The sequence below is a fragment of the Anolis carolinensis genome, chromosome 5 (genome assembly GCF_035594765.1).
Source record: "Anolis carolinensis isolate JA03-04 chromosome 5, rAnoCar3.1.pri, whole genome shotgun sequence".
NCBI lineage: Eukaryota > Metazoa > Chordata > Lepidosauria > Squamata > Dactyloidae > Anolis > Anolis carolinensis.
In genome coordinates, this window is record NC_085845.1 from 52,472,628 (window position 1) to 52,495,716 (window position 23,089).

General features: G+C 37.3%; 1 protein-coding gene across 1 annotated transcript in view; it reads left to right on the forward strand.

Moving 5' to 3' along the window:
- The window catches only part of glrb (glycine receptor beta), a 44,509-nt gene that overhangs the window by 10,218 nt on the left and 11,202 nt on the right, over positions 1-23,089 (forward strand). The window contains exons 3-7 of the mRNA XM_003221731.4: positions 5,184-5,290; positions 8,868-8,935; positions 12,459-12,688; positions 17,445-17,527; positions 18,431-18,571. Coding sequence (XP_003221779.1) covers positions 5,184-5,290; positions 8,868-8,935; positions 12,459-12,688; positions 17,445-17,527; positions 18,431-18,571 — 629 coding nt within the window. The remainder of the gene's footprint in view (positions 1-5,183; positions 5,291-8,867; positions 8,936-12,458; positions 12,689-17,444; positions 17,528-18,430; positions 18,572-23,089) is intronic.

Genomic DNA, 23,089 nt, shown 5'->3' on the forward strand with positions numbered 1-23,089 from the left:
CTGAGATCTTTTGGCACAGCACCCAGTGTGCTCATCACCACCGGGACCACCTGTACTGGTTTCTGCCAGAGTCTTTGAAGTTCAATCTTGAGGTCCTGATAGTGGCTGAGTTTTTCCTGTTGTTTTTCGTCAATGCGACTGTCACCTGGGATGGCAACATCAATGATCCAATCTTTTTCTTTGCCACAACTGTGAGGTCTGGTGTGTTGTGTTCCAGAACTTTGTCAGTCTGGATTCGGAAGTCCCACAGTATCTTTGTGTGCTCATTTTCCAATACTTTTACAGGTTTGTGATCCCACCAGTTCTTTACTGCTGGGGGGTGATACTTGAGGCATAAGTTCCAATGAATCATTTGGGCCACATAGTTGTGCCTCTGTTTGTAGTCTGTTTGTCTGTGATTTTCTTACAGCAGCTGAGGATATGATCAATGGTTTCGTCGTTTTCCTTGCACAGTCTGCATTTTGGGTCATCAGCTGATTATTATTATTATTATTATTATTATTATTATTATTATTATTATTATTATTTCCTGGCCCTTCCTTAATACTTGACAGTTCTATACATATTTGTCCTCATAACAACCCTGTGAACATTATGATAAGAGAGAATGAGACTAGCCCAACATCACGTAGTGAGATTTATTGACTAAGATGAGATTTGAATTTGAGTTCCCAGTCTGAATCCAACACTCCAGACACTTCAAAACATTGACTTTGTATATAGGCAAAAAATTTGTTGAACATATATTAAGTCTAGGTGGTAGTAGCAGGGAAGCTTGTATTAAGTAAAAAAGAAATCCCCCCCCAAAAAACCCCTGAAACATTTATAGGAATATAACTGTTTATAAACAGATGAATTCATAAAGAGAGAGAGAGAGAGACAGAGAGCGTAAAGACTATATTTTTCTTGATATCCAAGCTGTAGAAGTGAAGATGAAATCTTCATTACTAAGCCTTAGGGTATTACAGGATTAATCATTATGTTTGGGTTAATGTTTTGGTTGCAGATTAAAAACATGAGCTGAGCTGATTAAGCAGAAATATACTAGCATTTCATGATCCCAAAGCTGAAACTCTAACTCGTTTTCTCCTTGTAGTCCAAAGGTAGGGAACTCCCAGGATTTGGGGGAAATACTGTATCTCTTAAACTCATTGGGCCCTCTGTTTCTGCAGTGATATAGGCCCTCAAAGTGATTTTTCATATAAAATAAATGTATATTTCTTAAGTCCCTTGTTTATGAATAAAATGCAATCTTCACACCTTGTGTTACATGCAGAGAGCATAGTCCAGGGTCTAGCGCTGAATAGAACAGGAAGACCAACCAGTAATTGAGACCAGGAGAAGAAACAGGAATATTAGAAAAATAAGTTTCCTTTTTGCTGGTGTTCTCTTTGGTCATGTCTTTGAACATCAGTGGAATCCAAATTGGAGTGGGGGAAACTATGTCATCCTAGTGTCAAATTTAATCTTCCTTTCCTCTTGGTCTTTGTGTGTGGGCTGGAGGGAAGGGGAGCGTAGTCTACCCTATTAAAATTGCACTTTTTGAGCAGAAATAAGTGATTCCCTTGGATTTATGCCAGGGAATGCTATTGCAGTGAAAATAATCTCTTAATATGGGATGGCAGCTTCCCTAAGGATATGAAGTTTTCTGCATTGGAAGAACATTTAAGCAAAAGATCTTCATGATAACATAGGTTACTTCGCCCTTACCCCTCCTGGTGGTCTGGTAGATAGCAAGAATGGGTACTTATTTTCTCTGGCATTTTTTTTAAAAGATCACAGCATTTGGTAGATTCATTAATACATACATGTACTTTATCGAAGTCATGTAGCTCTATGGGATTTTTAGCATTTACAAGCTGAATTGCCATTGCTTATGTATATTTGATGATGTTTTCAAGTAGTGGTTTTTTTAATTACAGCATTCTGATTTAATTTTCATTATGCTGGTATGATTTTCTCTAGTAGAATCTAACCTATCATTGAAATTTTGAATTTTTGTAGCTATTCTACTAAACTGTATGAATTTCACAAGGTCATCATAAGTTGACAAGCAACTTGAGGGCAAATACACACATTAGACAGTATTGCACTAAGTTATGCCATAAATCTGATCTCAACAGAATCAGTGATAAAAGACTGTGAAGATGCTGGTTCTTATGCTTGTCTATGTGCAACTGTAGCTTGTTATTTAATTACCGCTAAACATCCTTTTCTATGTATATGTGTTTGCAGCAATGTGATTACCTCTCTACTAACCTTCTTTCCTCTCTAGGCTTTTATTTGAATCTTAATGAATAAACAAAAGAGGCACAAAGTTACTGCCACATAAGATGTTTAGCAGTCCTTTTACTGAAGATATTCAAACTCTTTGTTTGAAATCTTCAGGCCTTATGGCGTCTGCAACCTCTGAGTTATAGGTCCTGCATCATTGTGTGATGCATAAAAAAGATCAACTCCTTTGTGATATGGTGCTGGAGAAGACAACTGAGGATACTACAGGATACCATAGACTGCTAAAAAATGTCTAATAAATGGGCCCTAGAATAAATCAGCCTTGAATTTTCCCTAGAAGCCAAGATGACTAAACTGAGATTATCATACTTTGAAAATATCATCAGAAGATATGACTCGCTAGAAAAAAATGATGATACTTGGTATGGAGGAGTGCAATAGGAAAAGAGAAATAGTACCTTCCAGATGGATCGACTCAGTCAAGAAAGCTACAGTCCTGAGTCTGCAAGCCCTGAGCAGGACTCTTGAGGCTAGTGTGGAGGTCTCTCATTCATAAGGTCACATAAGATGATGGTTGACTTGAAGACTTGAAGACAGCAAACAACAAATCATCATGTACTAGCTATAAACAATGTAACAGCTATCAAAACACAAAGGAGCTGCAAGACGCATTTTATTGTTCTTTAACGCACTTTGCCCCAGTGGCACTGAGCTGCAGACCGAAAGGTCCCAGGTTCAAGCTCTAGGAGCGGCGTGAGTGGCTGCTGTTAGCTCCAGCTCCTGCCAACCTAGCAGTTCGAAAACATGCCAATGTGAGTAGATCAATAGGTACCGCTCCGGTGGGAAGGTAACGGCACTCCATGCAGTCATGCCGGCCACATGACCTTAGAGGTGTCTATGGACAATGCCAGCTCTTCAGCTTAGAAATGGAGATGAGCACCACACCCCAGAGTCAGACATGACTGGACTTAACGTCAGGGGAAACCTTTTCCTTTACCTATCATTTAAGCACAGAACCAGATTACCAGTTTGCATGACATGACTCAGTCAGGACTGACTGATTAAAGGAGCTTGCCTCCTTTTGTTGACACCTATGTTTTGTGCCAGCAGGGGTTGCCTTCAGAAGACATCCTGTTAGCAAACAATACTCTGCTACTTTTTCAACTATGATTGGTCAGACAGGACCTGGCACTGGTTCAGATTGGTGCTGAGTTTCCATGCCTGGAATGAAAGCATGACAAACCTGATAACTGTACTGAGTAGCAAGGCCCAAAAGGGATTCTCAGAATAGAAGGAGTAAGGGCAAAAGCTTTAGGGGGAAGAAAGTTGTGTGAAGGTGAAAGATGTCAAGGTGAATAGAGTAAGAGAAGAAGCCCAGAATTAGGCAGCTGGAAGATAAGAAAACTGTAGTCAATAGAGCCTGAATTATCAGAGGGTGGTAGGATAAGCATTTATGGCTTCCTAAGGCAGGATGTTTGGATATGAACATTCTGTGTGTATGTGTACTTTCAAGTTACCTGTCAACATATGGCAACCTCATGAATTTCTTAGGTTTTCTAAGGTTTTCTTAGGCAACAATTACTCAGAGGTGCTTTTGCCAGTTCCTTTCTCTGAAATATTACCTACAGTACTTGTATTCATTGGTGGTATTCCATCTAAATACTAACTATAGTTGAACCTTCTTAGTTTTCAAGTTGAGATGGGATCTGGTGCCTTTAGAGTATACTTTTATCAAGATGTTCTAAAATATCAATGACATTTTTAGATACCCAAAGAATCAGCTGCGGTTATTGGCTTATGTGGCCCCTTCCACACAGCTGAATACAATCCCACATTATCTCTTTAAACTGGAATATATGGTAATGTGGACTCAGATAACCCAGTTCAAAGCAGATATTGTGAGGTTTTCTGCCTCAATATTCTGGGTTATATGACTGTGTGGAAGGGCCCTATGTTAGGGACACAGTATGTCTACTCTGAGACTTATTGCAGATTTAAAGATGCTTTGAATACGTTCAATCAGTTTAGGGAGTTCAGTACCTTGGACAGCCCTTTTAAAATCTGGAATAAAACTCAGAGAGATTCACCATGGCCCCTTCCACATAGCTGAATAACATTCCACATTATCTGCTTTAAACTGAAATATATGGCAATGTGGACTCAGATAACCCAGTTCAAAGCAGATATTGTGGGATTTGTTACCTTGATATCCTGGGTTATATCACTGTGTGGAAGGGGCCAATATCCCTAACAGCCACTTGCTGTTGCTGCAAGGTTTATTAATAAATTTAAGACCATCAGATTTCCCCTCTCATTAGAGTCAATATAATATGGGACAGCAATCATATCTGAACAATCCTATACCAAATTATATTGCATGAGATTATTCTTCCTGTCATAGGAATGCCCCTTTCTGCAGAATTTCCCAACCATATGGCCCACAAGGGGTCCCAGGATATTGCAAGAGGTGCCCAGGTGAAAATCATGTACCAAAAAACAAAACATTTAAATAGCTACCATTCTACTGGTAAGAGAGGGGAGGAACAGGAAGGAAATAGGGTATATGTGGCATCCATAGTGAAAACATCCATTATTATATCTAAATAGATTGCTTTTAAATACATAAAAGAGAGGGGTTAGTCTGAAGGCAGAAATTACAACTGCTCTGTTTGGCCTAAGTGAAGCCAGTTCAAAACCAGCTTAAGAAAGATCGATATATGTAAGTTTTATATTTATGTATAATAAATGGATATATGGATATATGATAAATATGGATATATGATAAATATTTTTCACTTTCCATGCTACCTTCAGTATTTTGAGAAAAAATGTTATTCTTTTGTGTAAAAAATAAGAAATTCTTGAAAATCTGTTTTAATTTTAAATGCATGAATAAAATATAGTAGATGGGTATAATAAAAATAACCAGTGTTATTCATTTTTAACAGGCAGCAGTCGCCTGAAGACCTTGCAAGGGTACCTGTTAATTCCACTAGCAACATCTTGAATAGACTTCTTGTTAGTTATGATCCCAGGATAAGACCAAATTTCAAAGGTTAGTTGATTTATAATAAATTCAGTTCATTTTTCAGATACTGCATGATTGCATCAACAATAAAATTAATTTTGGGTTGTTGTATGTTTTCCGGGCTGTATGGCCATGTTCCAGAAGTATTCTCTCTTGATATTTCACCCACATCTATGGCAGGCATCCTCAGAGGTTGTGAGGATGTCTGCCATAGATGTGGGCGAAACATCAGGAGAGAATACTTCTGGAACATGGCCATACAGCCCAGAAAACATACAACAACCCTGTGATCCCGGCCATGAAAGCCTTCGACAACACATTAAAATAAATTTTATTTTGTTGTAGACAGATTTGGAGAGCCAACACAATGTAATATTTGAGTGTTGAAGTAGGACTCTGGGAGGCCAAGGTTGAATGCCCGCTGACCCATTGAAGCCCACTTGGTGGCCTTGGAAAAGTCACATTTTCTCAACCTAAAATGAAAGCAAAAGCAAATAACCGCTAAATAAATCTGGCCAAGAAAATCTTAGGATAGGGTTTTAAGAAGTCAGAGGCGTAATAAGAATCACAATGACATCATCATAATCACTAATATCAGCAATAACAGCTAATAATAATTAGATACAATTATAGATGGCCTGCCTCCACAAAGTCAAATATCTATGGCTGATTATTCCCCCTCCTCCTTCAAAATTTTTTCAAAACTGAAACTTGACTTTGTCATTTTATATAAAGGATGGTATTTGCTATGCCATTGTATATAGTGGAATATGGATTTTGATTTCCACAAAGGAGCCAAACCCCAGCAAATACCAAGGGCCCACTGTACAAACCACATGTTAGTGAGTGAGTAATTGAGTGTTTTTAACACTTTAGGCTGAAATCATAGAGCTACATTTTCAACATTCAATAGTCAAATAATCACATACTCATTAAATGGCCACATATTCACATACTCAGTTTAAAAGTTTATGGTCAGTAATAGTGTATTTATTCTATATCCACTAGTTAACCAGTATGTTGAAAACACCCAACTTCTTTCCCCCTTTCCATTTAATTCTACTGATGCTATTTTAGTATTAAACCTGGGTCTGCTGTCAGTAACTGATTTAATGATGGTGAAAAAATTGCATCTTAATCCAGTGATGACAGAGGTGCTCCTGGTCATTTGAAAGGCAGATCAGGAAAGGAATTCAGCCTCTGCAGGATTGGGAAACACTTCTCTAGAAATCGTAAGTTCATGGTCTGAAGGTACTTGGCTCTGAACCTGGATTTCCAGGTTTCTGCAGGTAAAACCAGTTTGCTGTCTGTGTCTTTTTCTGATTTTTTAAAAAAAATACACTCAAAAAAGTTAAAAAGCAATTAAAAGTAATTCAGCGTAAAACAATATGGAACCTTCTTAAAAACTATTCTTTAAAAATCTTCTGTTTTAAAATCATATCAGAATGAAAGGGTCAATAAAAAGACAAGTGAGATAATTATACTCTCGCTGAGAGGATAGTTCTAAATCCCAGGGACAGCCACAGATAAGTATTGATACAGAAGGTGGAACTTATGAACCCAAATTTGTGCCAGTTTAAGTTTGTTGACTTCACTTTTGTACCATAATTAAATAAATACTTAGCGCCTTCACAATGCTTAGTATCTTGTCCATATCAAATGATAAACATTCTATTTAAATCAGTTTCAGTTCCTTGTTGCAAAACAATAAAATGTGGAACATCAAGGACTGCATTTGAATACTTTTGCAAGGCACCATAGGTCATTGTGGGGGATTTCTGTGATAAAAATAATTAAATAAATGATATGAACAAGATATATGAATACAGTGTGTGAGGAGAAAGTTGAAAACTGGTAAAGGTACAGAGCACATAATTCTGCTACTGAGATAAAACAGAAGTGTCGTCATGGTGCATGAATGTCCAACACAGGAAACTACCTCCTACTACAGAAAAAGGCGGGAATTGAAGTGGGTTAAGATTGCTGAAGCTATTAAAAAGCAATTTTGCATTAAAAAGTTCTGTATAAAATAATTATTTTGGTATAAAAATAATTTAACTGCTTCAATTCTATAACCATGACCCAATCACATTGCATTTTCATTTCATTTTTGTGGTATTGGTACACAGGTCATCCTAGCTGACCACTTTCTTTATAGCAGTGGTTCTCAGCCTGTGGGTCCGCAGATGTTTTGACCTTCAACTCCCAGAAATCTTAACATCTGGTAAACTGGCTGGGGTTTCTGGGAGCTGTAGGCTAAAAACACCTGGGGGACCCCAGGTTGAGAACCACTGCTCTATAGTAAGGAACCATGTGGTTGGTTTCTGCTTACCTGGTTGAGTCATATAAAGCATGTGTGGAGAACTTCCTAGAACATGGAAGCAACATTAGATCCACACTAACTACCGGGCCCACAGCCATTCTGTCAAACCTTTGCCCAGCCCTAAAGGATTCAATAAGGTTAGATTACCTCATCCATATGAGAACATTATAGAAGCTAGAGTCATATGAAGAAGCTGACAGAAGGGGAAAAGATAGGTCAAGCAGCCTTATTTTAGAAAAGGAGTGGAGAACCTTAAGCCTGGCATTGAATCAGGACTTCTTGGGGTTTCTATTTAGACTCAGAAATTCAGAGATTTCTAAAAGGTTGATGTCCTCTTCGCTATGATCCCATCATTTCGTGGTTTGTAAAAGACTAAAATGACTCCCATAAGGCTTAGTTAATGGCAGGGAGAACTTTAAACTAAAATATGTTGACATTTAGGATCACACCATTTTGCTTTGGCCCCAAATATCACATGAATGTCTTCCTTGAGAATGTACCTGACCCTGAATTTGATTCTCAGGCTGAAAGAGGGCTTTCACCCTTGCTTCAGTGTTTTCTACATCTAATTTTTAATCACTGTACATCCTCCAAATAATCTCATTTTAGTACCAAATCAAACATGGTGTGAGATATCCTGTTTTTCAAAGGAACTCAAAGTAAAAGTAGTGATTGTCAGAGGACACCAGTTTTGAAAAGAGTGGTGATATTGGGCAAAGGGAATTGTGTTATTTTCCCAAATTAAAGGCTTCTCCCCTGAAGCTACTATTAGACCCTTTGATAAAAAAGACATGCATTTGTATTGTGACTGTATACTTTCCCCAGCAGGACTAATAGCAGTATGACCTATTGGGAGAAATTTAGCCTGGCTTTATGCCATCACTACTATCCCAGTCAAAATTTAAGTTCTTTGCAGTTGCTTTGAGTCAATATATCATGGAAATGATTTAACATTTTCTTTCCCTTAATATTCACATTAGCTTTGAGTTCATCTAAATTAATATGCCAGGCACGTTGAGGAAAAACTAATAGAGGGGTTGGTTCCCCCCCCCCCACACACAAATACTTGCATTTTAAAATGAGCTCATTTCACCAGTAACAATTGCCCTTTTCGGTCATAACTCAGAAAGTTACTCCAAAAAATTATTCCTGTCTCTTCAGCCTTGCCTTCTGAACCACAGATCTAGAAAATACAATAAAGATTTTAGAATACAGGAAGAAAATGCGCATAGGGTTAACTGATAACTCTGAGATTGATATTCTCTTATGTGTATATTTTAGGGATCCCAGTTGATGTAGCAGTCAATATTTTCATTAACAGTTTTGGATCAATACAAGAGACCACTATGGTAAGACTTATTTTTCTTGGTGATTTCATTTATCTATGAGTGATTAAAGTACCTGTTTTTGTATGGATTGGAATAGTCCTTAACTTCACATATCAACATCTTCAGACAAGGTTACCCAGCTATTATTGTTGGCCACACTAGAATGAAACACTGAGACCCATAGGCAGGCCTGCTGTTGTAGAACATGCATATATCTTTCTGAGGTGAGGCTCTGCCAATTACAGAGGGGCTGTCTCACAGTGAGTATTGGCCTTATAGGTATGTTTCTTGATTCACTTCCCTTGGTTTGAGTCTGTAATATATATATATATATATATATATACACACACACACACACACACACACATCGATAAAGACAATGTTTGTTTTAGGCTTAAACTGAATTGTTATCTCCACACTAGAGCTAGAATAAACAAGAACCAAGATACAAGATATATTCAAAGTTGTGTTAAGTACTGGTTTTTTTCAGTATCTTCACTCTAGCTGGTACTAACAATTACATTTGTGCCCTAGTAACTAAGATAGCTTTATAATTTGAGTGCCTTCAATCTCTTAAGAACATCAAGAGATAATGGTTTGCACCTGTCAGACACTCTGCCCTGCTACCTCCAGCGTCTTGCAAATTCAGAAGTCACTTTATTGTCCTGATACCCCTGAGCCTTGTAAGCAAAGGCCAGTACTGCCAACCTAACACGAATGACTGTGGTGTTCAACCTCTACCATTCAGATGGAGACAGAACTTCAAAATTGTGAAACAGGTCTAGCCAAAGAGCTTGAAGTCCCTTCCTAGATCTATTCCATTAATACCTCCTTAAAATTCCCACAGTACTAGGCGCTAAGGAGAGGCTATATAATCCTAACAACCTTACCCCTCCAAGCCTCCACTCTGCTGGCATTGGAATGAGATGGGTCTTTGTATCTGGAGCCATTTGTTTGAAGCACTCCTTCTGCTAGTAAGATAGAGTATCAGCAATCATGTTGTCCACTCCAGTCACATGGAGCACTATGACTAGAATATCATAATGGGGACATTGCACTGTAAAGGTCTTGGCCAAATGCATGACATGTATGTAACTGGAGGACAACAAATTAATAGCCTATACTGTGGCAATATTATTACACCAGAATTTTACAGAGAAATTAGCCAACTCTTCAACCCAAATCTGAATATTTTGAAAAAATTCCAGGAATGTTAAATCTGACAAACCTGCATCAATCCTCTCATTGAGCTACACTAAGGTACACCTAGATCCACAAAAATACATCCAAAAACCAATGCAACTTGCTGCATTCAAAGATATCTTTAAGGCATCCCAGATCCTCAGTTTATCTCTCCATAAAGAAATCCTATTAATGTGAGCAAGATATTCCTGCCAGACCCACAAATCCTATGTGATCCCTTGAGTAATCCTAATCCTTTAAAAACCCTTATCAGGTGCCACAACCATGCATGCAAATTTTAAATGGTCAATTATTTCCTGAAATTCCCAAAGTGTAGCTTGCCTTACTACTCCACAAACTCAGAAACTCAGTCCCCCAAATCACTATGCTTCTCTTCAGATAATCTATATTGTTCCACAGTATAAATCTATGAAAACCAAACATTGACTGGTCCCTTTTGTTTTTTATGGGCTACGACTTCATATAACTTTGATGTCAAGAAAATAAAATTCTCTCATCAACCCTGTTCTGTTTGTCCAATGAACAACAACAACAAAGCATCCAAAGAATGAATAACCCCCTTTTACGCAAACCTAAGCTTAAGGGCACATTCAAGAAAAGCACTGAACTTTTCAAATGCAGCACATGACACTGAACAGCCCATAGGAATATATTAGATGAGTGAATAAAAGAGAAACAGAAATGCCTCTCTCATGGCCACATCCTTCAATATTATGATTGTTAAAGGACCCCCCCCCCCGCCCCCCAGTTATTCATGTCTAAACCTTTCTCAGTAATGCTGATATCATAGAATCTTCACCAGTCGCTGAAAAGCATTTTTGAGTCACTATGAACACTTAAAAGCTTGAAACATTCAAGCATCCTTAGAATTTTCCTCTTCTTTTTTTAAAAAACTCTATCACCAGCTATGTCACTATGTGCAACTTCTTCCCGTTCTGGAAAAATGTATTCCCCTCAGAATATATTACAAATTCTTCGTTTACTCTTTGTTCTGTAACTCTGTAGGTTTAAATATGACTAAAAATTAATTTCTATAATGTGTCTGATTACATTTACGTATATGACAAATATACTGTTATATTTCTGTCTAAATCCTTACTTCCAATCCTTACTACCACACTTTTACAATCTGGTCAGGAGCACCACTTCCATCAAGTTTCTTTAACATTCCTTTTGAGTTCGAAAACCACAAGCCAGATTTGATTTACACACAGAGTGACAACACACACACACAAAATAGTGTTTATAAATTCTACTATTTATCTCAAAACTATCAAGTTACCTGGTTCAATCTACTTTTGTTCCTACCTATAACTTCTTTTTTGTTTTTCTCCTGCCAGTTATCTCTCTGCTGTATTATCATAATTGTTCCCTGTCACATTAGCTTTCTTCATTAATATACTGATCAGCTTTCTTTTTCCATTGTGCTACTCACAATATCCCCCCCCCCATGTGTGCATGTTTTATATAAGGATGTACCTGCTAATATGCCAACTAATCATCATATATGTAATTGTACATATTTTGCAAAGCCTTTGCAACTTGAGTCGATATGACACCAGCATTTTATTAATCTGTGTGCATCATTATAAAAAGAAAATTCAGGAATAGCTTTATCTTGCTTTATGGATTCTTTCATACTCAGGACTTTATTGCATGAGGAGGGCAAAATGGCATTGAATGAAGACCATCACCTTTGAGGACAGTCCCTAGGACACAATGCTGTGTCCATTCCACTGCTGGTCTGCCTCCTCCCTGCGATTAACCTGTCCCCTGCTACTGACAGGAAAATCCCATTCAATAGCTGCCAATCTGCCACGTTCCCATTACCTACCTTGTGCAATGGGGCCGTTCTGCTTTTGTCCTGGCATGCTGGCACTGAAATGCCATTAGGGGGCACCTCTCCCCCTCCCTCGCTATTCCCAAGCTGTTTATTTTTTTTAATATACAGCAATATTTTTGTTTTTTAAAATATCCATTGCTGGAGCTGCAAAATTGCTTTGAAATAATTATTAAAAAAATTACGCAGCAGCAGAAGTATGGGAAAGTGGGGTTAGAAGGGTTCGCGGAAATACAACCACAGAACCATGGATCGTCGAATCGGTGCTGATGCGCAAATGGAGAGAGGTGCAATAATGAGGGTGCTCATGCTGGTATGTAACTACTATTGGTAAATGTGTGACTGCCATGAAATAACAGCCGTGCGATAAAGTCCTCAGTAATGTTTGTTTATTAAAATCATTTTGTGAATATAAATCAGATAGAAATGATCTCAAAATGCTTCTAGACTTAAGTTTTGTTCATGTTAGTCTAATGTGCATTAATAATATATTTCAAACAGGATTATCGAGTAAACATCTTCTTAAGACAAAAATGGAATGATCCTCGACTTAAACTCCCCACTGACTGGAAAGGATCTGAATCATTAACAGTGGATCCCACCATGTTTAAATGTCTGTGGAAGCCTGATCTATTCTTTGCCAATGAAAAGAATGCTAACTTCCATGATGTGACTCAAGAAAATATTCTTTTATTTATATTCCGTGATGGAGATGTTCTTGTCAGCATGAGGTACTTTTTACTTCCCACTGCAAACTATTAAGTACCAATTTAGAATAGATAAAAGTCACAGTTTAATTAACTAAGGCTGCGTCTATATGGTGCAGTTTCCTCAGGGATTTTTCTGACCCAGACCTGTCCAAGATCCAGCATATATCTGCTGAATCTGGGCCCAGTGTCCAGACAGTCTAATCCGCCCCTGAGCTGGCCCCTCCTCTTGTCCCCGTGTCGCTGCCGCCACTTCCTGCCAGCCATGTAGCTCCCTGCGAGGGCTTGGCCAGTGACCATCACCTTTTGAGCTTGGTGATGTCAGAATGTGACACCTGCACAATCAGCAAGGAGGGAATAGAGTGAGCCCCTTCCTTGCTTGTCATCCAGGCACCCCATTCTGATACCAGCAAATGAGACCATGATGGTAAGGTGCTCAAAGCGAACTTCATGACCAGCAATGAGCAGCCGTTGCGATACGGGAACAAACCATCCCCTTCCCCTGCACTGGTCAGCACAGTGAAAGGGTGATGGCCGTGAAGTCCCAGGATACTCCAGAGTTTCCTGCAAACTCTGGAGTATTCCCCGACTTTGCCTAAAACAGGTCAAAGTCAGGTTAAGGGCAGGATACCTATGATATTCACCGGAAGTCGCCGGGAATCTTGGAGACAGCCAGCGCTGGATTCAGGGTGAGTCCAGATTTTCTTTTTAATTCATGTAAACAATTCAGTGTATCAGTAGGTTTTTAAAAAACACAGTAACAGTAAAGCAAATTAATGATAAAACTACAGCATATGTTCTGGACCTAATATGAAACTAAAAATGTCCTTATTCAAAAGAATTGTCAATCCAGACTGTGACCACGATATGTAAGTGTAATAGATTGAATTTTTAAAAAAAAATAAAAAGAAAACTCAGTTGCACCAGATGATTTTGTTCAGTCCTGTTTTTAAAATCTCTACACAATTTTCCCTATCCCAATTTTTAACTAGAAATAGGCAACAAGCTTTGAATTTTTCGCATATGCATTCATTGATCACAGTCTGGATTAGGTCTGTATATTCTTAGTTTATTTTAAAGTGATCTTTGGACACATTCTATGGCTTGTATCCAATAATATTATTATGCGAATGGCTGCACAATTTCAGAGTTTGTACAAGGATTGCAATTGTACAAAACTCATTGCAAAAAACTGGTTGTTCAATAACTTAGCCAATTGCTTTGCATATGCAGTTGAACAGATATAGGCTAGTGCATCTGCATTAGTGTAGATTTTCACTCTACTTACATTGGATTTAGGCCCATGTGTTAATTGATAGAACATGAGTTGTGACCCTCAGAATTTCACTTCATGTGGGTTTCTATGGCAAAGTGGGGATTTGAACTCTATTATCTCAGTCCTAGTCCAACACTCAAGCCAGCATACCACACTGGCAACACAGCTTTTCCAATCAAATGTATTAAAATGGGGAAAGTACATACAAAACAATCATATATTTGTAAAAAATACATTATACCAGGAACAGTTTTTTGCATAATATTAAATGGCATTGCATTAAAATAGGAGACATGTGCATAAATTGCATGTTAATTATAGTACAATAGAAACATTCTGGCTTGCCATACTTTTGCAATGGAATCTTTTGAAGAAGTTCTCTTTAAGGATCTAAAGGTACAATACATTTTTTAAAAATTCTCTTAAAATGTTTATGCACCTAATACTTTTTTATTCTGAAAAATCTGAAAAGATAATTTAGATGATTTCAGAATTCATTACAATTTTGATTATAAAACCAATGTTGTAAAATCAAAACAGAAATTATTAATTACGAAGTAATTCTGAAAAGGCAGCTAATACGGCTTTTCTGTGGGAAATAAATAAATTGTGATTCAGTGTTCTGACCACGAACATTACAGGTATGTCCATATATACAAAAATAGTATAAGTGTCAATCTACCATGTTTCCCTGAAAATAAGACAGTGTCTTATTTTGCTCCAAAGATGCGCTAGGTCTTATTTTCAGGGATATCTTATTTTTCCATGAAGAAGAATTTACAGTTAATGTTGAACAAAAAATGAACATTTATTATAAACTGTGCAGCATAACCAGACAAACTGTGAATCCTATCAAGAATTTCTTGTTACTACCAATATTTCTATGTACAACAATCTATGACACGTACATTTACCAATCCTGCATGCTCTGGTGTTCTGTTCAGTGGGCATGCTTCCAAACAAAAACTTCATTAGGTCTTACTTTTGGGGGAGACCTTATATTTCGCAATTCAGTAAAACCTCTACTAGGTCTTATTTTCAGGGGATGTCTTATTTTTGGGGAAACAGTATCATCACTCAAAGCAGCATTAGAAAGCACATTGCCTCCCCTGGGGCAGCCCCTACCGTCCTCACCATTGAGGATGAGCTAGAAAAGATGTAAGGTGAACATCAACAACTTCTTGAGCATTATTCCTGCCCCTGATATACAGACCGGGAGTTTAACCACATTGACTCCAAACTACTAATTGGACCAGAGGTTGCTCCTGGATGTCCAAATGACCAAACTGGTCCATTGTACACATGGTCTGGTGCTAACAACAACAACAACAACACATTTCTTTGATACCAGCATCTCCTCACAGCTTAATGTGGAGTACAACATGGTTAAAACAGACAGATAAAATATAATACTATTAAAAGGCTGGCACTTTTAGTTTAAAATTGTTTGGGTAGGTTTCTACCAGAAGAGACATAGATCTTCCGTAGTGTCTTGAATTCAGACAGGTACCATAATTTAGCTGTTGGATCTACATTTCACCTTTCCTCAGTAGTGCAGGGGGAAGGGGATAGATCAGGCTCATGTCACCCTCCCCCCAATGTGGTAGATGGCCACAGAGTTCCAGAGAACTTCTGATTGTCACCAGATGCCTCTGCTGACGTCAGCAAAGGTTCCTGTGTCACCAGGGAAAAGGAGGGATCAGCAGATTTCAATAATGGCGTGGAAACATCAGTGGAAACATTCAATGTAAAGTGAAAAGTCCAGCAGGGCTAAACCAGTTTTGCCCCCATTTGATCTTCTGGACTTTCCTTGCTGTATTATGGGATGGAGATTGGTGTGTAGTTGCCATGGGGCAACCAGGAGCATTGTTGCTCCATTTCAAACACAGATCAAGTGACATGTGTAGATGTGACCCTGTTCCAAAGAAGAGACTTGGGCTTACTCGGAGGAAGAAGATCTCACCACAAAAATAAAAAATACTCCTTGGTATAGTAATGAAAAAAATTGCAGCTGATTATGAAAAGCCCTTGCAGTAATAATAAAATATTTTTAATGTAAAAATATATAATAAACTCAGTCTAAGTTTCCCTCCTTCAAAGCAATAGATTACAATGTAAACAAATATTAGGGACAATTAGACAATATTATGCCCTGGGAAAAATGGAGGGATGGAAATATATTCAGTATCTAATTGATGATGGATGGATAAATATCTCTTGTTCATCATTTTATTAGTCATTTGTTTAGAAAATGTGGTTCTTTGAGTCTTTGTACAAATTAGAAAAAATAATTTTAGTTCAGTGTTCAAATGTGAATACTGAAAAACTTGCACATATTATCAGGAGAATTGGGACTAACTTTCAATAATTATGAGACAGTGCAAAATGGAGTTTCAGAAAGATCAATTTTTAGTTAGCTGGAAATGGATTTGGAAACATGTACTGTACCTTCGTAACATTGTGCCAAAATTTAAGATAACATTTTTATAAATAACAGTGCAAAAGATATCTATTTCACGCAAAGTTGAATAAAATATTCATAAGTTATTGATAATTGCTAAAAAGGTGTGGCAGCATACAGATATTTGTCATGCATTTTGGTCATGTTTGTTGACAAGAAAATATGGGCTTTGTCCTGAAAGTTGGAAGAACTTGGAAAAAATTGAAAATACGATGTTATTTTTTGCTATTAGTTCCTTAATAATATAATTTTGCTTTGGACAATGGATAGTGGGACCAGAAAATGTAAAAAATAACATTTCTTCAAATGTGTATTTTCAATAACTGGTAAATATTATTCTCCATGTACAAGTTATGGAACATGGCTTATATGGTAAAAATTAATTTCATTAGAGCCGAAGAAAGTAAACAAACCCATCATTTAACATTGTCCTATTTATACATAATTGGAACAGTAATGGATCATTATAAAATCAGTTCATATATGATTTTGAAAATAATATACCCTGAGTTGCTGTGCCTTTTCTGGGCTGTATGGCCATGTTCCAGAAGCATACAGCTCAGAAAACTCACAGCAACCCAGTGATTCTGGCCATGAAATGCTTCGACAACACATAATATACTCTGTTAAAATTTGCTATCGGTTTACCTACTATAATAAAAAGGGGGGAAAAGAACTGTATATGTACTTTTATACTGGTTTTTAACATTAAAATTCCCAGACTAACAAAAAACCAGATGAAGGGAGTATAAACTTTAAAATGAGGAATGAGGAGAAATAGACCTGTTTCTGCATTTCATATTATTTATTTTAACTGCTGTTATGTGCTCAGTGTCTTGTTCTTTAATCTGTTGTTGTTCACTGCCTCGATCCATAGGAAGAAGCAGGTAAAGAATTATCATCACCATTATAATCATCTAGATTTCTATATCTTACAATGCTGAAATCAAAATCTACTTGACCCTTATTGTGAATCAGAACTTTATACAGATATGGATTATACTAAATTAATGGCTTTACATGCTTTTGGTTTATATTTCCAGATTGTCCATTACTCTGTCATGCCCATTGGACCTGACCTTGTTTCCTATGGATACACAACGCTGCAAGATGCAGTTGGAGAGTTGTATGTAAATCAGAACGTGCATAAAAATAGTTACTATTTGTTGTGGCTAGAAATAGATCAAGAGAATGCAGTACACCCTGCTATGGAATTCTAACACTTCTTCATAAAATCACTTTCATTGGTCTCTCTTTTATATTTTTCCGTGTTAATACCTCCCCCTCCAACATTCTCATGCCATGGTTTCCCATTTGTAGTGTGCAACTTCCATCTTTTTATTAACTTGCAAGTAAATTTCCAGTGTGTCAGTCGAGAATGAAACCACTACACTTAATGGGGAAAACTTCAATCCCCTCTCTGTTGTACGCACAATTATTCTTCTTCAAAAATTGTCACCAGAACACAATTTGAGGTTTTTAAAAAGAAACAATGAAAACTCTGTTAATCCCAATGCAGCAAAGGGGATGGGTTTTGGAGGAGAAGAAATTGGGGTAGGCGGAGGAAGTGGGGGGGGGGGGGGAGTGAACAACATTTCCCTGTATGGAAGAGTCACAATTCATTTCAGTCATAACTTATTTACCCATAATGAAAAGAAGGGCAGTTGTACACTACATATCTATTATAAGAAGTGTTTTGATCCTCAGAGTGTGATCCTCTTATGCTTACCCAGGTGTAGTGGGTTGCCTTTGCTCTCGAGGAGCTCTGTGGAGCAACACTTCAGGGGGTAGCCTTAAGGAACAGGGATATGAAAAAAGGTGGCACTTGAGCTGCCATTCAGATCCTGTGCCCTGAAACAAATTGTAGGTCTGTGAAGACATTTCTACATCAGTGAGATATGACAGGGACACTAGTAAGCACCCAAGAAGTGAGACACCAAGTTCTCAGATAAACAGTAAAAAGGGAAACACTATGTTTGGTTACTGCATTTTTGTTTCTGTCTCTCACCCTTCTACCTCCCACACATAGTTGGTTACACTACTGATGATTTACGATTTATCTGGCAATCTGGTGATCCTGTTCAGCTAGAGAAAATTGCTTTGCCCCAGTTTGACATCAAGAAAGAAGATATTGAATATGGCAACTGTACAAAATACTACCAAGGAACTGGTATGTAGTTTCATTCATTTTTTCATGAATTTGGTTACATGGTCAAACTGTGTGATCATCATTATTCGCGTTCTAGTTTTTTAGACTTTAAAAAGATTCTGCTTCACACTGATTTTTCAATCATAATTTTTAGGGTAATGGCAGAGTGGTGGAAAAGATGAACACACCATAATGAGATCACTTTGGAGGGAAAAAAGTTTGGTTTTTATGTTTTTGAAATCATGTTTCATATTTGAAATATTTTTGAGGCTACACCAGTTTTTGGTCTCTACTAGAGTAGATCCAGTGAATCAATGAGACTTACTTAAATGATGAATACACAATACAGTGGTCGTAACCTAGTTAAAACTATCAACTGGATTTAAAACATGGTATTTCTATAGGCAATCCTTATACTTATATTGTAATGCTTATTTATGTCTCAGATTGTTTGTGACTAGGTTATTTTATGTTTTGACTGGAATTGGGATTATCTTTGCTATTGTGTATAGTATACCATTGAGTTTGATTTTGAGAATTTATTCTAACATCTTATAGGAATAAAGAAGGACTTAGGCCACCTTTCATAAAATACTGCAACTATAGTTGTGAGTTTAAATTTTGTGGATTTGATTGTTTATGGATGTGATCCAGTGGATGTTGACCACAAATATGCATGGGAGGACTTAAACATTCTTAGGATGACATTACCCTTGGGATCCATCCTAGGACACTTCCAGGTCAGAGCCCGACAGAGCCCATTACACAGCAGGGTTGATCCTGGAAGCATCCTAGAACTGAGTGCAAAGAGCACGGGAGGCTTCTCATGTTCTCATTAGTTAGAATAGGGCCAGCATGGGGGGAGAGTCGGGTGCCAATGCTTTCCCCTGTGTGATGGGGAAAGCAGCAATGTGGGCGATGCAGGGCATGGTGCAACCTTTTTACCTTCTGATCCACAGATTCACCATGCTGCCTGCTGAATCCCCCCCCCCCCCCGCTGTCACCTGCATCAGGGACCTCCATGTGATGAGGTCCCTAGAGAGGTGTTATCTCAAGTTAAAAGAATCCATATTTTCTATTTGCATTTTTTCCATTTTTCTTGGCATCATAAAGTCAACAAAAGTGGTGTGTACTGACTGTATCCAAATAAAGTTAAATGGCTGTTCACGTAAAGGGCAATTAAAAACCAGCATATACCAAGTGAAATGAAGCAAAGATCTGAAAGAAAAGGGACAGTTGGGATAGTGAGACCAGCTTTGTGTTGCATCCTTCATATAGCTTTGCCAACACTCAAGATCAGTCTCTAGTTAAAGGGATTGTGCTAATAATGATACTGCAGGCTAATTTTAGTACGGCTGTGATTTTTTTTCTCTCAATTATATATTTTGTGTAGTTCTAATTAGAGCCCCGGTGGCGAAGTGTGTTAAAAAGCACTGAGCTGCTGAACTTGCAGACCGAAAGGTCCCAGGTTCAAACCCCGAGAGCGGCGTGAGCAGCTGCTGTTAGCTCCAGCTTCTGCCAACCTAGCAGTTCGAAAACATGCCAATGTGAGTAGATCAATAGGTACCACTCCGGCAGGAAGGTAACGGCGCTCCATGCAGTCATGCTGGCCACATGACCTTGGAGGTGTCTACGGACAACGCTGGCTCTTCGGCTTAGAAATGGAGATGAGCACCAACCCCCAGAGTCAGACATGACTGGACTTAACGTCAGGGGAAAACCTTTACCTTTACCCTAATTGGTTTGTAGATACTCTGTTTGACCCAACTGGAGTAGACTCACTGAATGAACAGAATATGTTAAGTCAAAACCTGTGTAAGTCCTGATTATTCCTTAGTTTTAGTACTGAATTTAGCCTTTTATGTATTGTTATTTGTACATGTAAGGAATTGTATTTGGCATGGACAAAAATGGTCCATACACACACACATACCATACACACACATACCATATTTCTGTCCACTAGAAACACACACACACACTCACGCACACACACATATTATTATTATTGAAAGAAAAGAACCTGATATATGTGCCAACACTGAATGCGCTTCTTAGAGAGAAAATTGCAAATAAACGTGGGTTGTACCACATTTATTTGATCACACTTTCTTTCACCATCCATCCTGTACCCGATAGTGTGCTGTACTTAAAATTACATGCCAAGAAAATACCAAATACCACATTCAAATAAACATGGCACAGCTCATCCCACGGTTCACTTCCCAGTCATAGATTTATACAGACTGGTTTCTGTGATCCATATCAGCTGTGAGTTCTGTGATCCATATCAGCTGAGTGAACCTGAACGGGTCCACAGACAAATGATTTATATTGCTTGATATTTCATTATGTATTCGGCTTATTAATGATAACAGGCAAAACCTATGAAGAAAACAAAATGAATAGATTCATTTTCTCCATTGAAATTCCTGCAAAAAAGCTTTCATCATAACTGATTTCTTGTATCTAGACAATTACTAGAGAGCTATAGATATTTCTGACGTTCACCATTATTACAGCATTAGTTTAATGAACCATATAGGTGGACGTCACAGTCGTCATGGAGGGATCATGACCAGATATGAGAGAGGGGCGAAATAATGAGAGTCTCGTCACAGCATCTGGAAGATACAGTTTATGACTCATGCTCACTGGAACACGTCATTAGTTTACACATTAGTTAATTGCAAAGATTCATCATCAGTTAATGGTCTCTGTACAACTGACTTGCTCAGCTAACAGAATCCAGAATATCACAGGAGTATCCTGAATATACATGGAGTAATAAATAGAATGATTATTTATTTATTTGAATATATGTAAAATGATAAATGGAATTAAGTTATTTTATTTAGCTATCTCTGGTTCTGTGCACTCAGGGATCAAAGGTATGATTTAATTCATTTAATTATCCGAATTGCAATGTTCTGTTTTTAAAAATACATAATTTTATTGAACTAGGAGAGTGGGGAGCAGGGGGGAAAGGGAAGGAGAAAAAAGATTAAAATGGGGATAGTAGTTTTGTTATTGATTAGTTACATCTTTACCAAAAATCTAATATATCACAAGGAGAAGACAAAAAAGGTGAGGATTGTTGCTATATGGGAAATTCTTTTATGAAATTATCATTGTTATAACTGAGTATTCATATCTATTTCTTTAACAAACATTTTGTATAATATTGAGGATTCTAACAATTTTAATTTTAAGTCCATTGATTGTGTCTTCTTGTGTCTTACGTTGTCTCCTGGTCTTCATATATTCTTTTCCAGTTCTTCTTAAGTGAAGGTTGATCTTATTTTTTTTCATAACAGATTGTTTCACATTAAATCTCTTCTTATACTAAGAAAATTCTATACTTTTCATTTAAATTGTTAGTAGGTTAGTATTTATGTTATTTTATCATTGACATGCTTTCTCTCCTTTTATATTACATCAAATCCACATAATTTCATATAACCAATCCATTTTTATAGCCCATCTTAATTATTAGTTAATGTTGTTTCACAAAATTTTTTGAATTTTGGGTGGGTACTAAGCACAAACATATAAATACAACACTAATAGTAACAACATGTTCCATCTACAACTCTTGCATTCTCATTTTACTGATTTTTTTGGAAAGTATATATATTAATTTAATTGGAAGCCAAGCTTTCCATTCTTCAAATATTGGAGCCCAATTTCTCTTCTGATTTAACTGTGATCCCTCAGTTTAGTTAATGTCATTTTACAAAATTACTTAAATTTGGGGTGTATACTTAGTACAAAATTCAGTTTTATATATATACACTATTCCAATTGCAATGTTAATTCAATTGAGCTAGTGTTCTCTGTTGCATGATGCTGCTTTTGACAGTGACACCTTTCATCTTGGTTGGATTATGAATCAGATAGCAAACATGAAAATCTGGAATATAATGAATACATTGGCAGTTGTAAATATAAGTATTCATCTTTTCCCTACTTCTGATCTTTGGCCCAGCTCGTTTTTATGATTGTTACTCTGGTGTCTAAACTATGTTTAACTATACTATGGTTGCCATTTTAATTTTAACTATGTTCATGTGTATAATTTTGTACTTTTATTTTGATGTGTTTTATTCTGTTCATTGTAATTACCCGGGCATGGCCCCATGTAAGCCACTCTAAGTACCTTCAGGGAAATGGAGGCAGGGTACAAAAATAAAGTTGTTGTTGTTGTTGTTGTTGTTGTTATTATTATTATTATTATTATTATTATTATTATTATTATTAAATTTAACAGCATTATTACCCAGATAGCATTTAATACCACTGAAAGCGTTCCTCTGTATGAGAGCAAACCTGGATAGAGTGTAGTGTGCATGATAGGGACATGTTGTATTGTGTTTTTTTCTGCTAGTTTTGTGTTTAACAGGGAAAGAGGGGAAAATGAAAATGAGGGTGGAGGGAGGGACATAGTTATAATGAAACAGCCAGCTGGCCTCCCTTAATGTAAAATTTACATTCTTTATCTTGGTGACTAGGAATGCTATGCTTTCTATTTGGAAGATA